This window comes from Staurois parvus, unplaced genomic scaffold (assembly GCF_062004578.1).
Source record: "Staurois parvus isolate SC_StPar_1 unplaced genomic scaffold, SC_StPar_1.0 ptg000051l, whole genome shotgun sequence".
Lineage (NCBI taxonomy): Eukaryota > Metazoa > Chordata > Amphibia > Anura > Ranidae > Staurois > Staurois parvus.
Genome location: NW_028317847.1, coordinates 2,230,387 through 2,248,213, shown reverse-complemented (window position 1 = coordinate 2,248,213; position 17,827 = coordinate 2,230,387). Strand labels below are relative to the sequence as shown.

Genomic DNA, 17,827 nt, shown 5'->3' with positions numbered 1-17,827 from the left:
CTGAGAGCAATCCATTCTTTCACAAATGTTTGTAGAAGCATGCCTAAGTACTTTATTTTATACATCTGTGGCCATGGAGATGATTGGAACACCTCAATCCAATGATTTAGAGGGGTGTCCCAATACTCCTGGCAATATAGTGTATGTATGTGCCATACCTTTGGGATCCACATCGAAGGCAACGCTACTATAGTGAACTTCACTAGTCTCCAGGATTCATGTCAAACGACTGACTTACTGCATAGGAGGTTGCTTTCTTGGCACAGGAAAACTTTACTTTCTCAATGAAAGTGAAGCAATCTCTAATGGGAGCAGAGTGATCCCTTGGGGATCCCACAGGTATGGCACATACATACATGTTTCCAAGCTTGACCAATGTAGTTATGTAAAAAATTGCCATACCTAAACTTCAGCTTTAAATCACTTATTCCCCGTACACTCAATAAGAAAATCGTACGAAAAATTTAGCGGAACCACTGATCAAACGATTTTATCTTTGTTGATGAGCAGGATGTTTCAACCGATAACGATGTTGTGAACGAAAAAATCCGGTTGAACAACAGTGAAAATTTTTGTTGTTTGGCATACGAACGACCGATTTTCTATGCGGTGGTATGAGGGTCGTATGAAAAAAATCTATCAAGCGCTATCACACATGATTGGAAACAGAAAATGACTTGGATGTCTATGTCCAAGGAATCTACGTAAACACGAACGAAAAATCCAAATGTTAAAAGTAGATTGGCCTAATGAGATCATGAAACCAGAATTCTGCATATTATATGTTATGTATCACTATTTATGTATATAGGTCATGTAATAAACTATATTATACACATTGCTGGTAATTGTTGTGTATAGCGTTCGTTCTGGCCGGAAGAGCGTGGCTACAAGGTCACACGCACACCGCACCACTTCCACTTGTACGGAAGACGTCAACACTACGTATTGCCCGATGAACGATTTTTTTTAGATTGGTTAATGCGGGCCACGATTTCGACCAATGAACGAACGCCTCTTGGTCGCCGGATGACTGATCAGTCAATTTTCTAGTCGTGTATTCCCACCTTAAGGTTCCTTTCAGACAGTCTTTCTGATTAGATCCACCTGTCTTTTTCAGGCGGATCTGATCTGAAGCTCAATGCAGCTCTATGGACAGGCAAATGTAAATGGACTTGGACAAGTCTGGAAAAAAAACATAAAAGGACACAAGTCCATTTATATCTGGCTGCCCATAGAGTCATCATAGGTTCACTTGTGTCTGCTGTGTAAATGTAGACATAAACTGAACAGGCACAGATGTAAAAAAAACTGACATCAGACACATACAAGTCCAATTTAGCAGGAAATCCTAAGTGGTAGAGAGGTTCTAACAAACAATCCACAGATTGCTGGGATGCAGACATAGAGCAGCCTTATCACTGTGTACACTGTCAGTAACAAGTCTTAGGGCTCTTTCAGACTTGACTGTTTTACCAACGCTTGCCAAACGCCCCTATAGCGCATGGCAAGCGTTGATCCGGCGTTTGCGGAGCGTTTTTTAACGCTCCGCCAACGCTTCATGCGCGGTTTAGCGGCGGTTGCTAGGCGTTTGCCGAGCGTTAAAAACGCTCCGCAAACACCTATAATGAAGTTTAAATGGTGTTACTGCTCCGCAACCACGCCGCAAACGCCGGCCAGGTGTTTGCGGAGCAGCACCATAGACTAGAATAGGAGGCTTCAACACCTCCTGACTCGACCAGAGGCGTCCGTTTTGCCGCAACACTAACGCTCCCGTTAGAACAGCACCATGTGCTGCAATGTGCAGAATTGTCAGAGGTGTTTGGGAAGCGGTAAAAACGCTTCCCAAACGCCTCTCTGACGCCTGCACACACCGCTAGTGTGAACGTAGCCTTATAGGTTAGTGAGCCTTGCTAACCACTGCACCTGCTAAAGACAGACGAAATTGTTAATGCTTCGTTATCTTACCTCCCCAGAGCAGACATCTTCACTATGAGAAGAAAGACTTTACCAGAGTCAACACATTGTGAACATATTACCTGAAACCAGAGTTTTTTGACATCATGCAACATTTTACTGTATAATGTTTATTATAATCCTTGTAAACATACACATCAGCTTGTACAACTTTAACCAACCAAGCCAAGTAAATCCAACTAGTATATAAAAGGAGAGCGTCAGCTCTGAGGATATAGTCAACATATATCAAGGACTCACAACTTCCCCTTCATCGGGGCTGAAGGACAAAAGAACATAAAGCAATATAAACAAGAGAATAGCAAAACACAAAACCTATTGGTAAAGTATGGCATATCAATAAAATAATCATATAGTAAAAGGCATGACTGTCACTGTATGTTAAATATGATATATATATATATACATACATACACACATATATATATACACACAAATAAGACAAGGTCATTTAAAACTATTTGATACTAAACGATATATAGTAATAAAATAGTAATTCAAAAATAGTATTTTTTCCCCACCAATACAAATAAGAAGTAACAATACTTTCTTGGTGACATTTTGCATACATTGGAAGGCTTTTATTTAAATAAAAAGCATATCATATATTGACATCAAAAAGCAACCTTGACATGTTTTGCACATGCCAAACACAACATGGTTGCTTTTTGATGTCAAGGTATTATATGCTTCTGTAAGGAAATATGTTAAATAAACACCCACCGACTGCAAGACATCTGAGGACTCATAGTGTATGCTGTGACTGAACCAGGAATGATCTGGAGACCAGCAGCGTCTAATGCAGACAGTAAGACTTATAGCTGGGTCTCCCTTGAGACAGGAGAGAACACTATGGGTGAGACTTACTAAAGCTGGAGAAACCAGACATCTGGTGCAGCTGTGCATACAAACCAATCAGCTTCCAGGTTGTATTGTCAAAGCTTAATTAAACAAGCTGAAGTTAGAAGCCGATTGGCTACCCTGCACAGCTGCACCAGATTCTTAAGGCTCAGGTTTTAGTAAATCAAAACCTATATGTACTTATGTGAATTATTGGCTCATTCAATGCCCATTGAAGTAATGTCTACTAAGAAACAGAGTTCCGATCTCCTGATCCTTCACTGCTCTGAGTGGCACCTCCCGCGTAACCTTATGTCACCATTGCATCCTATAGGGACATAATGGACAGCAGGAGGAACCACTAAGTGCAGTGGGGAACCAGGAGATCAACACTTTCTAAAATATCAGAAAATGAATGTTGCCACAACATCTAGGGACTGGCAAGCTGAAATATATTACATTTTTGTTGTGAATTTTAGATGAATTTTCAATATAAAAAAAATGTTGGCAACATATTAAAGACCAAGAATTCACAATTTAGGACTACATCCGTCCTACAGCAATCCTGTTGTTAGTAGTCTATTTTGCTACAGTTGAACCAATCATCCTTTTCAGTTCCAACTATCAAAAGCTGGAGGGGTTCAAAGACCATGAAAGTACAGTCTGTGTATTCTGATATGAGTCATAATGCTTTGTGATCTTTTTCCTGGATTGCCTTTGTGAGCATTGTGCTAGGAAAAATTATTTAGAGTGGAAACTCTGCTTAGCAACATCCACGGCATGAATTCGGAAACATTCTATATTGTAATTCTATTTCCAAGAGTACAAGGTAATGGTCCTTTTTTTTTTATTGCAGGGACAGTCACAAATGCATTAATGTTTAATTAAAGAGCCAACTGCCCAAGTTTTGGACATGAAAGCATAAGTGCACCTTCTTCTTCAATAAAAAAAAAATAATAATAAATGCACTTTTTTGCAGGTAAAAAAATGTGAATGTATTATTATTTTCTTAGGAGCCTGTAAAGCATTGCATCAGCAATCATCAGATCGTGAGTGCAATGTCAGGCTCTTGAAGACTATCAGTACAGTGTCTGTCTGAACCTCCTATACAGGCAGGCAGTTACTGAAGTCCAGGAAGCTCAATGGACTACGTGAGCGCTCACCTGCACCCTCACAGTTCATTAAGAACTACACGCCATCATCCGCAATGGCTGATGGTACTTGTAGGCATTCATTTACAGAACTCTGTGAATAAATCCTAGATTGGAAGCTCTAACGAGCAGGGCCCTCTGTTTCCTCTTTTACCGAATTGTATTGTAACTATAATGTCTGCCTTCATTTTGTAAAATGCTGCGCAAACTGTTGGCGCTATATAAATCCTGTATAATAATAATAATAATAAATGACGTGGCAGTGTGGGTGGAGCCATAAATGGCTGCGCCGTTTTCAAATTGTGACATTCTTCCCACCGACTCCCGATGAATTGGTTTTGGCAGGGGTCCCAGATTCTTGAGAATTATTGAAAGGGTTCCTCTAAGGTAAAAAGGTTGAGAAAAGCTGATTTAGCCCCGCTTAACATTAGAATGCGGTGTGGAAAACCGTTCATGGGTTTCCTGCACCGCATTCAAATAGCACCACCCATGAGATTCGCAGCGGATGTCATTGCAATGTTAAAGTGTTACAAAACCCAGGACCCTGCATTCACTATATCTGGTCTCCAACAGTACACACAACATGGAAATGCAATTAATTTTAGTAAATATAAATTGCTAAATACCTTTTCTCATTAGCAGTTAGAACAGTCTTGTGACTTCTATCAGTGCCCAGCAGAGAACTGGTTAAAGCTTGTAGGAGGAGTTTTCATTCTCCCCTGATTGTCCTATGAAGCTGCGTAACCCATGACCCTCTGTCTGAACAGCACCGATTGGCCCTGTGCGAATCGCATTTACCCTCCCAAGAAAAAAAACGCTCTCTAGCAATACATATGAGACTGAACATGTGCAGTTTGCCCCCAAGGCTGTGTTCCATCAGCAGATGGATTGGGGACTGAGGAAGAAGGGGATAATCAGAGAAGACAGGATCAAACATCCTTTTTACAGAGGATTAACCCCTTAGGTTCCATAGTGAGTATAACAAGCATGCTTTACTGCATAGACAGACTGATTTTACTATTGAGGGTTTAGTAATGCTTTAAGGACACCCCAGATACAGGTTGCAAATGCAGTGCGTTTGCCTGCACCAGATCACAAGGCACAAAATGTCCAAAATTGGGGCATGCACAACTTTTGTTAGATGCAGTGTGATTTGAGCCTATTCTAAATGAATGAGCTCAAAGCTCACCACACTCAATTGCTCAGGGATACAGTATGCATTCCTGTGCGATTCATAGTATGAACTGAGGCTTAATGCATCTATGGAAAATACTACCTTGCGCCAAACTAATCCTTACTGTATGAATCTACCATGTGCAAACTATGAGAAAACATATATACATGTATGGCAAGAAAAACTGATAAGTCCATATATCTCAACGAATGAATGTGTAATCAAATAAAGTAAATAAGTTGGAGCGCTGCACTCTTTCCCATAGATGGCCTTTGGAATATTTTTAAAAATAAGTGGTGGCTGCTAGAGATCAAGAACATGTATAATTAGGGCAAAAAGATCTTGAAGGAGACTATTTTAATCATCCAATGCATCACACAGGTGCTGTGTGCAAAAGACTGTGAATGATCAATCAAAAACATTGATCGATGAGTAAAAAGTCACTTTCCAATCAATACTGTAATGTATCAGAAGTGATGACCTTCTTCCTGATAGACCTGATAGAAAGCCCCACAGCCAACTGTGCTGCAACTGGTAGGATTCTTCAGATAGGAAACTTTACAACAGATTTACAAAAAAGAATTTGCTTATGAAAATTGAATCCAGAGAGGTGTAATGCCAATCATAATAAAGTTCAGTTTTAAATGAACGAGTATCACCATGTCTTTGAATAGCGGGGAGGACTTGAGATGAGGATTACTTATTACCTTTCAGGCGATGGCTTAGGATCTGCTCCAAAATAGAGGCAAAGTTTAGAAATTCAGGTGCAGAATCGTCAATGGTTTCAAAGCACGATCGGTCAATCAGGGTCTTGACAGAGAATCTGCAACACAGATAGGACAACCCAGTTACACACCCTATAAGAAGTCTATAAAAACGTGAACACTATTTCTTCCCTGGTGATAACACACTTCTTTTATTTTAAGGACCACTGTCGTGAAATTTATTGTATTTTTTATACTTATGCGTGGCTAATGATTGTAAACTGTAGTATTCTGTATAATCAATCCTTTATTTTTTTACACATGCTTTTATTTGTATTGTTCTCCCCATTTACCAGGGGAGAGCTCCCATTTACTAGCAGAGCAAGCTGACCAGCAAAACTGACAGGGGTGAAAGTTGTTTTATACCCTCACAAAAAACATTTAAAAACATAACTTTTATTATCTCTGTGTTCTTCGTTTATTACAATAAAGGAGAAATTTGGGGTTATGAAAAGAACAAACAGACATCCATACTAACTTCTATGCTGCATCATCAGCGTGATGCTGTGGCTATCCCACGTTGGCTCCAAGACCGAGAACTGAATGATCACGTGACCGCTGATTGCTCATTTCTTAGTCTGCTCAGAGAGCAGAGCAGTCACTTGACAGTCTCTGCTCTCCGCACTGCTCCTCCAGCGCTTACTGAAGCACCACACTGGGGAGGGGTGGGAGCGACTGGTACTGGCTCTCAGCTGGAGACATAATGAGACAGCCAGGTAGATTCTGACAATATTGTCAGGATTCTTCTAGAGCCTGGAAAGGATCTACCACATTAGCTGACAGTGGGCAACAACAAGGGGAGTATTTGTTTTTAAAGTAACCCAATAATAAAGGTAAAAAGGGGGGGGGGAACATGTGGTGGTGGGGGGAGGAGACTCAATTACTCCTTCGCATACCGTTATCACAATACAATTTTTTTCCACAATAGTGCTCCTCTAAGGGCCAGCTGCATTAGAGTAACACTTTGTTTTTTTAGATACATTTTTATCTAAAATAGTATCTACATAGTAGAAAAAAAATCAGTAGGAATGAAATCAAGAAAAAAAAAGTAAAAAAGAAAAAAAAGATAAAACTTCTTAGCAGCAAGATAAAATACAAAACAAACATGAAAATAAAAGTATAAATAAACCGGTGAGTTAAAAAACAAAAAAAGAGAGTTTAATAATGCTGAAAGGTCCAGCAGTGACATTTCCCAGCAGGACCTGATATACTCGCACTCTTCTGTGGAATGAATAAAAATAACTGAATGCTGCAGAAAAGAGAATGAGATATAGAAAACAGTAGGAATGAGCCATGTATAGTTTTTGTTTGTTCGGCAACCACTTAACCACAGCAGTTCTTGGCAATACATATGAACACTTCAGGTGTATTATATAAAAACTTGAACATTATTTCTGCCCTGTTGGCAACACCACACTTCTTCCATTTTAAGGACCACTGTCATGAAAGTTATCGTATTTTTATACCTGTGTGCGGTTAATAATTGTAATAGTATTCTGTATCTTCATTCCATTGTTTTATTACATGTTTATATTTGTATTGTACTCCCTATTTACCAGTAGAATAATTTACAAGAATGACATTGGTTTTAAACCCCTCAAAAACATTTAAACCATTAACCTCTATATAATCTTGTGTTCTTAGGGTGTTTTTGGTTTGGGGGGAATGTTGAGGAGCAGCTGGCAGAAATGTTCATGACACTTCAAAAATTTTTATTGACACATTATGGAGTGTCAAGAAAAGCCAACATGTTTCAGGGGGAATGACTCCCCCCTTCTTCAGGGCTGATGTTGTGGATATCATTGTACTATCGGTGAGATTGAATTAGGATACCTGAAATGAGGTTTGACCTGAGCTATCAAATCAGTAATTTTGCAAACTTCTTGGGAGAAGAAGTGAAGAGAGACCTTGGGGGTGGGACAGAGGCAGCAAAAAAGAAAAAAAAGACTATACCGAAAACGAGAATAAATAATTATAGATGATTTAATTCTTCTACACTAGAGATCATTGATGCCTAGAAGCCCAGGACAAATTAAGCATTACCAGCATAACTTCACAATAATTCTTATAGTTTTTCTACATATTTTAAAAGGCATAAAAAAAATTTAATTTGGTGCCCTGATTTAGAAAAAAAACTGTTTTTATTATAAGTTGACAAATGCTGAAATCTGTACAATAAAAACAAACAAACTTTTCTTCTGTTTATTTTATTTTTAATAGTACAACTGTATCAGACAGTTACAATATTAAAAAGATGGATTCTGCAGCCTGAAGGTGGCAGTGTTCATCATCAGACTGTCAATAAATCCTCCAGCCTGCATGTGATCCTAGCTATCATAGGATAGAAGGTTTATTAATGTAAACTCATTACGGGGCACTTCGCTGAGGAACAATAGTATACAGACCGTGGGTCATAAGAGGTGAATACAGTCAAGAGGGGCTTCTTTAAACAAACTAAAAAAGATAAATGAATAGCATTACTCAGCTTTAATGTCTGAAATATTTAATTGCTGTGCAGTCTAAATATTTCCTAACAATGTAATGATATAATCAGCCAATTCTCCAATAAACAAAACTAATACAACAGAACATAAATGTCAAACAAACCCGCAGGAACAAAAGTGACATTAATAGGCAATAAACAGTATTGGTGGGTAGTTTTCTCAGCACAATGAAATGATTGTCAATACATGATGATTCAGACAGTAAGAGAGCTGTTAATGTGATTAACTACCGATGGAAAACCAACTGCAATTAAAAAACAATGCAGCAGATGATTAACCAAGCATGAAGAAAGGATGCAAAACTGTCAAAAACAAGAATGGCCTGTAGCAAATCAAATTATCAGAATGTAAAGAGATGCAGCTACATACGTTCTTCGTTCGTTGCTCCTACTTATCCATAGTTAGTCTGGCTAAAAAAAGACAAAAGTCCATCCAGTTCAACCATTAAAAAAACTAAAAAAAAAATTATAATCCTATACCCACAGTTGATCCAGAGGAAGGCAAAAAACCCAGGAGAGTATGATCCAATTTGCTCCTGCTGGGAAAAAATCCTTCCTGATCCCCCGAGAGGTAATCGGGTATCCAACATTAGTACCTGACCACAAATTCCCACAGAGATGATCCAAAATTGCATTGCAAGCCTTTCAAGAAGAACAGACGCTGACACTGCTGCAAATGAGACAACTTCGTATTAATGTCAGTATTGGAATGGGAGGTCCATTAAGCTCATATAGGTATGATACCCAGGTGTCCACACGGCAAACAATTTAAGAGAAAATAAATATGGTTGCTGCCATCATTATCCGCATCCATTAATTTGCTATCGTTAACCTATACGTGGTCCTGATGCAAACAAAGGGAACAAAATGGAACGGTTTTTGCTTCTGTTAGCATTCACTTAACTTCTGTCATGTTTGCAGACCAAGTTTAAAAAAATTTAATTAAAAATGCAAAATTGGTGGCATTTGAGCAACAAGGATTTTAGCCTAATTAGTGCAAATTATATGTTAGTGCAAATAAAAAAAGTATCACGGATAGTACTCAATTGTTTCTAGCCTAATTAGGTAAATTAGGTACCTTAATTAGTTAATTTTCATACATTAGGTCATTGAGCCACTAATCCAGATTATGCAGGCTAGGAGTTGTGGCTTTATTGGCAGCATAAGCTTCCCAAATTGGTTACCTAGGGGTATTGAAGCAAAAATGAGGCTGATGGTCACAGTTTTTAAAATGTAATGTCATTGGAAGTTCCCATATTACTAGGCTGATAGGTTCCTTTGCAGACTGATTAATCTGCTGTTGTCCATTTTACTAATGTAAAATTTTGCTTGGTCGTCACCTAATATGGTGTTGGACCACCTTTGGCATCCAAGACGGCCTGAATTCTCCTGGAAATTGACAAATATAAGTCTTGGATGGTAGATAATGGAACTTGATACCACTCTTCATTCAAAAATTGTAGAGATGCCAGAGGCAGAAAACGAGCTTGAACCTTGTTTTCCAAAATTGACCTTTGTGGCTCTATGATATTGAGGTCCAGTGACTGCAGCGCCCAGGGAAAGCGTGAGACTTTGTCTGCATGCTCATCAAACCACGATTTGACACCAGCTGCGTGGATCAGAGCATTATTGTCTTGGTAAATGGTGCTGTCTTCAGGAAACAATGTCTGCACCATGGAGTGCAAATGGTAGGCCAAAATTTGTACAAAGTCGCTGGCAATGACTCTACCTTTCAAGGTGATGATGGAGCCTAGAAAATACAAATGTATGGCTGTCCGAACCATGATTGTACCGTCACCATGCTTTACCGTTGGAACCAGACAGTCCTGGTCGTAAGCTTAGGATGGCATTTGCCACACATCTGGTGGTTGGGAACAATGTAACCATATTACAGTTTTCCATTGATCGATAGTCCACGATTTATGGGTGTTGCACCAATCTTTCCTCTTCTGAGCATTAATATCGGTCACTAGTGGTTTGGCAATTGCAGCTCTCCTGAGAATATTTTGCTTATGGAGTTCCCTCTGCACAGTTTTGGTGGACACGGGCTTTGGAAGACTGAGATTGAGCTCTGCAGTGATTTTTGCAGCAGTTGTTTTCTTATTCCAGGTCACAGTCCTGCACAATGTCCTTTTGTCTCTTTTGGTCAGTTGACCATGTCGATAGCGCTTATGCACATCAGATAATGTTTTCCTGGAAAATGTACATGCCATCATAACCTTTGATACTGTACCTTGCGGCACAGCAAATAAATTGGTAACTTTAGTCACAGAGACACCAACTAAGCAGCTCCAACAATCTGCCCTCTTTGAAGCTCAACAAGCTCTGACATGACTCCATATTACTAGCAGCAAATGCAGTGCTAGGAGTCACATCATACAGCAAAAGCACGTAGTGTTACCATATTATTGTCTAACCCGTGTGTGTATGTGTATATATACTGCTAAAAGTATTGGGACGCCTGCGCATTTGTGAGGTCAAGCATCGATGTCGGACAAGAAGGCCTGGCCCACAGTCTCCGCTCTAATTCATCCCAAAGGTGTTCTATCGGGTGCAGGCCAGTCAAGTTTCTCCACCCCAAACTTGCTCATCCATGTCTTTACCTACCTTGCTTTGTACACTGGTGTGCAGTCATGTTGAACAGGAAGGGGCCACCCCCAAACTGTTCCCACAAAGTTGGGAGCATGAAATTGTCCAAAATGTCTTGGTATGCTGACGCCTTATGAGATCCCTTCACTGGAACTAAGGGGCCAAGCCCAACCCCTGAAAAACAACCCCACACCATAATCCCCCCTCCACCAAACTCTACACTTGGCACAATGTAGTCAGGCAAGTACCGTTCTCCTGGCAACCGCCAAACCAAGACACATCCATCCACCACTAATACCACTAACAATTGACCGTGGAAAATTTAGTAAAAAGGAAATGTCACGGAAGGATTTATTGCACAGGTGGCAGCCTATCACGGTACCACGCTTGAATTCACTGAGCTCCTGAGAGCGACCCATTCTTTCACAAATGTTTGTAGAAGCAGTCTGCATGCCTAGCTGCTTGATTGTATACACCTGTGGCCATGGAGGTGATTGGAACACCTGAATCCAATGATTTGAAGGGGTAACTATATATATATATACATATATATATATATATATATATATATATATATATATATATATATATATACACAGTCAGGTCCATAAATATTGGGACATCAACACAATTCTAACATTTTTGGCTCTATACACCACCATAATGGATTTGAAATGAAACGAACAAGATGTGCTTTAACTGCAGACTGTCGGCTCTAATTTGAGGGTATTTACATCCAAATCAGGTGAACGGTGTAGGAATTACAACAGCTTGCATATGTGCCTCCCACTTGTTAAGGGACCAAACGTATGGGACAATTGGCTTCTCAGCTGTTCCATGGCCAGGTGTGTGTTATTCCCTCATTATCCCAATTACAATGAGCAGATAAAAGGTTCAGAGTTCATTTCAAGTGTGCTATTTGCATTTGGAATCTGTTGCTGTCAACTCTCAAGATGAGATCCAAAGAGCTGTCACTATCAGTGAAGCAAGCCATCATTAGGCTGAAAAAACAAAACAAACCCATCAGAGATAGCAAAAACATTAGGCGTGGCCAAAACAACTGTTTGGAACATTCTTAAAAAGAAGGAACGCAACGGTGAGCTCAGCAACACCAGAAGACCACGGAAAACAATTGTGGTGGATGACCGAAGAATTCTTTCCCTGGTGAAGAAAACACCCTTCACAACAGTTGGCCAGATCAAGAACACTCTCCAGGAGGTAGGTGTATGTGTGTCAAAGTCAACAATCAAGAGAAGACTTCACCAGAGTAAATACAGAGGGTTCACCACAAGATGTAAACCATTGGTGAGCCTCAAAAACAGGAAGGCCAGATTAGAGTTTGCAAACGACATCTAAAAAAGCCTTCACAGTTCTGGAACAACATCCTATGGACAGATGAGACCAAGATCAACTTGTACCAGAGTGATGGGAAGAGAAGAGTATGGAGAAGGAAAGGAACTGCTCATGATCCTAAGCATACCACCTCATCAGTGAAGCATGGTGGTGGTAGTGTCATGGCGTGGGCATGTATGGCTGCCAATGGAACTGGTTCTCTTGTATTTATTGATGATGTGACTGCTGACAAAAGCAGCAGGATGGATTCTGAAGTGTTTCGGGCAATATTATCTGCTCATATTCAGCCAAATGCTTCAGAACTCATTGGACGCTGCTTCACAGTGCAGATGGACAATGACCCAAAGCATACTGCAAAAGCAACCAAAGAGTTTTTTAAGGGAAAGAAGTGGAATATTATGCAATAGCCAAGTCAATCACCTGACCTGAATCTGATTGAGCATGCATTTCACTTGCTGAAGACAAAACTGAAGGGAAAATGCCCCAAGAACAAGCAGGAACTGAAGACAGTTGCAGTAGAGGCCTGGCAGAGCATCACCAGGGATGAAACCCAGCGTCTGGTGATGTCTATACGTTCCAGACTTAAGGCTGTAATTGACTGCAAAGGATTTGCAACCAAGTATTAAAAAGTGAAAGTTTGATCTATGATTATTATTCTGTCCCATTACTTTTGGTCCCTTAACAAGTGGGAGGCACATATGCAAACTGTTGTAATTCCTACACCGTTCACCTGATTTGGATGTAAATACCCTCAAATTAAAGCTGACAGTCTGCAGTTAAAGCACATCTTGCTCGTTTCATTTCAAATCCACTGTGGTGGTGTATAGAGCCAAAAATTTTAGAATTGTGTTGATGTCCCAATATTTATGGACCTGACTGTATATTAGTTTTGTGTCAAGAAATTAGCAAAACTCTTCATAATTCCTTCCCCTTATGTTTAATTCTTCTTACTTATGGATTGCACATATTTTTTAAAATGAGAGGTTCTGCAAGGAGAATGATGTATTTTCAATCAGTATAACAAATCCCTTGTTCACTGTCTGAAGGCTCGCCTGCTTAGCACAATGAGTAGGAAGATTCTCTATAGTAACTCCAAAGAGTTTTGTTGGCTGGCAGATTCCAATGCAATGATGTCTACTATTCAGCTGACATGCAGATCTAAACTGTGCAAGAAACAGTTAAAGTGGTTGTAAACCCTTACATATACCCAGTGAAGTGACTGGCCTCCGGTAATACACAAAGATGAAACAAATCCTCCAACGTAAGTTGTACCTGATTATTTCCAGTTGTCTCTTTTCTACATTTGTTCAAAGTGCTGAATTTGTAAAGTTTGTCAGAAAGTTCATAAAAAAGTGGGTGGAGAGCTGAAGTTACACACTGCAGAGCTTAGTCAGGAGAGCTGAGAGCAGATTGGAGGGAAGAGACACACCCCCCTTTACACAGTACACAGGGACAGAGCTGAAGCTGCCAATGTGCTGGATCTCCCTTTCCTGTCACCGTTTTTCTCTTGGTGTCAGGAAAATTTTCAAAAGTGATTCATGCTCATAGCATGACAAAAATGACACTTACTGCTCTTAATTGAGACAACTGCACACTGTAGAGGGATATGCCTTGTTCATATCTGAGGTTTACAACCACTTAAAAGACTACAAAATATATTTTTTCTGCCTAAAAGGTAGAATTACACTATATAAAGGCTAATTCTTCATTTTAAAAAGTGCAAACAAGCCACAAGAAAGCAATAAATACTTGTCTGTGCTACCAGACTCTTCTTTGTTGTAGGCATAAGCTTGTTGGAAAGTCAGAAAACGTGTTCAGCATCTGGTACATCTTCAAAAGCTCGGCCCTCTGCTGAGCTCTGTAGTTCCTTCTGCTGGCCCCTGTGTTCTACAGTTATGTAGAGGATGATGAAAGAAATGACATAGTACCCGGAGGACACCAGAGTCTGACACTCCTAGAAGTGTTGAAAGCCATGTAGTTCAGTGGCACGGGGAGCAGGACAAGCAACTATTTATTGCATTCTTTGCAGGAATGATTTAACTGCATTTTTTTTTTAAATAATAGGAACAGAGTCGCCCGAAAGATGAACCTCTGCTTTGCTATGCAGGGCAATGAAACAGATTCACTATATTTACCCCCTCAACAGATGCATATATTAATATTCTATTTGCACCCCTGCTGCTTGGATTCTGATTGGTCAGGACCATCCATGTGATGGTGCTGACCAGTTTAAAGCCCTCTAACCTGAACTGTCATCCCTGCAAGGAGAAGAAGCTACTTCACAGGTCCAGGGATTTGAAATCCTGAATGGCTTTCTCTTCTCTCCTTGCAGGGATGAAAGTATGGGCTAGACGGCTTCTAACTGGTCAGCACCATTCATGTGATGGTGCTGACCAATCAAAAGCCCTCTAGCCCAAACTGTCATGGGGATTTCAAATCCCTAGACCTATGAAGTAGCTTTCTCTCCTCTCCTCGCAGGGATGACAGTTCGGGTTAGAGGGCTTTAGAACTTCCGCCTGGCAGTACTAGGATTGTCGGTTCGAATCCCAACTATGACACCACCTGCCTGGAGTTTGCATGTTCTCCCTCTTCCTGCATGGCTTTCCTCCGGGTACTGCAGTTTCCTCCCACACTCTAAAGACATGCTGGTAGGTTAATTGGCTCCTGTCTAAAATTGTCCCTAGTATGTGTATGTATGAATGTAAGTTAGCGACCTTAGATTGTACGCCCCTTGAGGGTTAGGGACTGATGTGAATGTACAATATATATGTAAAGCGCTGCGTAAATTGATGGCGCTATACAAGTACCTGTAATAAATACTGTAATGATAGGTTGGTGGGTTAAGATGAGGGGGTTTTTACTATAATATGACATAGTATTAATTTCATGCCACTTAAATCTTTAATAAAAAAATAAGAATTAGTTTAACAGATATATTTGTGTTAAATTGAGCTTAGTACCTTAAAAGTCACAATTTCTTCCTTAAATTAACATTGTAATGTGCTATGACCAGACATGAACAGCTTCAGTGATTGTCTAGTCTAGTGAACTTTGAGGCTGAATTGCTCCACAGAGTGAACAACTAGAGAAGTCAGTGATTGTTTGTGTTAAGAATTCTGTAAATATTTGAATTTCCATAGCCTGTCCACAGTTCTATTCTAAGCCCTGATTCACACCGGGTGCAACTAAAAAGTGGTGACCTGGCTATGTCCAAAAAAATTTGAAAAAAAACTGCCCCCACCCCCCCCAAATCCATACTAGGCCTCTCGGATCTGATATGGATTTTAAGGGTTGACCCCACACCATTTTTTAATCTAACGACTTGGGCCCCCCCACCAAAATCCATATCAGACCCTTATCTGAGCATGCAGTCCAGCAACCCAGGAAAGGGGAGACGCATGAGCACCCCCACTGAACCACACCAGGACACGTCCTCAACATGGAGGTTCAAAATTTTTAATTTGCCGGCAGTTCCATTCAGCTATCAGCGAGGAAACCACTGCTTTTGTTTTGTGAACAAAATGGTTAGTAGGATTTGGAAAATTGCATGTCGCACCTGAAGTGTCACACTGGTGTGAACCAGGGCTAAGGCTAGTAGATCTCACATATTACATTGTGGAACTGTAATAGTAAGAATATGAAGAAGCTAGTCTTAACTTAGCATGCCTGCACTGTAAGAGTTTTTAATGCCTTGTAAACATGTACATGTAAGGGTGTGGGGCGTGGATAAATACTGATGTGCAATGTTAAACTGCAATATGCTCTTTGGTCAGTAGATGGCAGCAAAATACAAGAATCAATTTTACATTGAGGTTTACTAAGACAAAAATTAATGCTTAGTTACCTTATAAAGTTTAATGAATGCTAATTTAGGGGCCAAGTAGGACCCTCGGAAGGGTCATAGTGAACTGTAAATGCAGGTTTGAGGCTGCAATTAGGAAGCTACTTACTGCATCACAAACTCTCTGGGAAGGGGAGGAGTTCCAGTGGAGAGCAGGAGTCTGTGTCTGGCTGGTGCATGCTGAGGGCGTCTGGAGAATCTGTGTGGAGCCTGGAAGAGGATTTACGGCTCACAGTGGAGTATGGCGATGGCACCTAGGGAAGATTCACCGCAACGAGACAGGGAAACAAGTGACTGTATGGTCTGGTTCTGGAGTGGACCAGTGGATCAGGAAAAAGCACCAAGAGCCTGCCAAGGAACTGTAAGAGCGGCTTTGCTGCATCACATCGCACTACACGTGTTCAGTGACATTTTGGATATACCAGAAAGCTACAAGAGACGTACACCAGTTTCCTTTGGATTACAAATAGTATTGCGCGATACTTAGGGTGCACCCCGACGTTATATCTTGCTCAAGAACATTCAGGCGCAACCAGGCTGCTTTCTGGATATTGGGGAAAAGTCCGCAAGTACGGGGTTAGTGTTAGACAGTATTATTCTTACTGTATGGTTATGCGCTGTTATCATTCTGTTTATGTATGCTCAACTACTTGTTCACTATAACTGTTCAGTAAACGTAATTGTTGTAAAAGAACCGCTGTCTGTGTGGCATCGTGTACCCTCTGAATCTGTAGGCCCAGCCCTCGGTTTTCCTTAATACACAATGACAAAGTGGTTCAAGAGGCATTCTATACATGAAGGTAAAAAAACCTTCAGTGTGGAGATTCCCCCTCAGCCCTTTCCTAATACTTACCTGAGCCTGATGTTGATCTAGCAATGTGTATGAGAGCAGCGGCTCTCCTGGCGCTCTCCCTCCCCACTGGCTCCTGCTGCTATCACAGACAGTGAGGAGTGAGCAAGGGGCAGGGCTGAGCCGGGCTGTGTGTGTCTTATGGACACCTGGAGCCAGCTCAAGAGTGAGCAAGCACAAGTGCCCCCACAGTAAGCTGCTTACTATGGGGGTACTCGGCAGGGTGAGGAGCAAGGAGCACTGGAGGGGGGACTCAAGAAGAAGAGGATCGGGGCTTTTCTGGGCAAAACCTTTGCACAGAACAGTTAAAATTAACATGTTTGTGGTGTTTATAAAAAAAAACTCCTTTACAATCATTTTAAATCAGAAAACCACATTTCAATTGAAGTATTCATTTACTCCTGTCCACAGATGGCTCCCTCCACTGAAAGGGTCACTGTTCATGGGCACATACAGTGGGGCAAAAAAGTATTTAGTGAGCCACCAATTGTGCAAGCTCTCTCACTTCAAAAGATGATAGAGGCCTGTAATTGGCATCATAGGTAGACCTCAACTATGAGAGACAAAATGATAAAAAAAATCCAGACAATCACATTGGCTGATTTGGAAAGAATTTATTTGCAAATTATGGTGGAAAATAAGTATTTGGTCAATATCAAAAGTTCATCTCAATACTTTGTTATATATCCTTTGTTGGCAATGACAGAGGTCAAACGTTTCCTGTAAGTCTTCACAAGGTTGGCACACACTGTTGCTGGTATGTTGGCCCATCCTCCATGCAGATC

General features: G+C 40.6%; 1 protein-coding gene across 2 annotated transcripts in view; it reads right to left on the bottom strand.

The window, feature by feature from the left end:
- The window catches only part of RUNDC3B (RUN domain containing 3B), a 346,416-nt gene that overhangs the window by 199,775 nt on the left and 128,814 nt on the right, over window positions 1-17,827 (bottom strand). For both annotated transcript variants that reach the window (XM_089666259.1, XM_089666263.1), the window contains exon 2: window positions 5,850-5,965. In XM_089666259.1, the coding sequence (XP_089522385.1) occupies window positions 5,850-5,965 (116 nt within the window). The remainder of the gene's footprint in view (window positions 1-5,849; window positions 5,966-17,827) is intronic.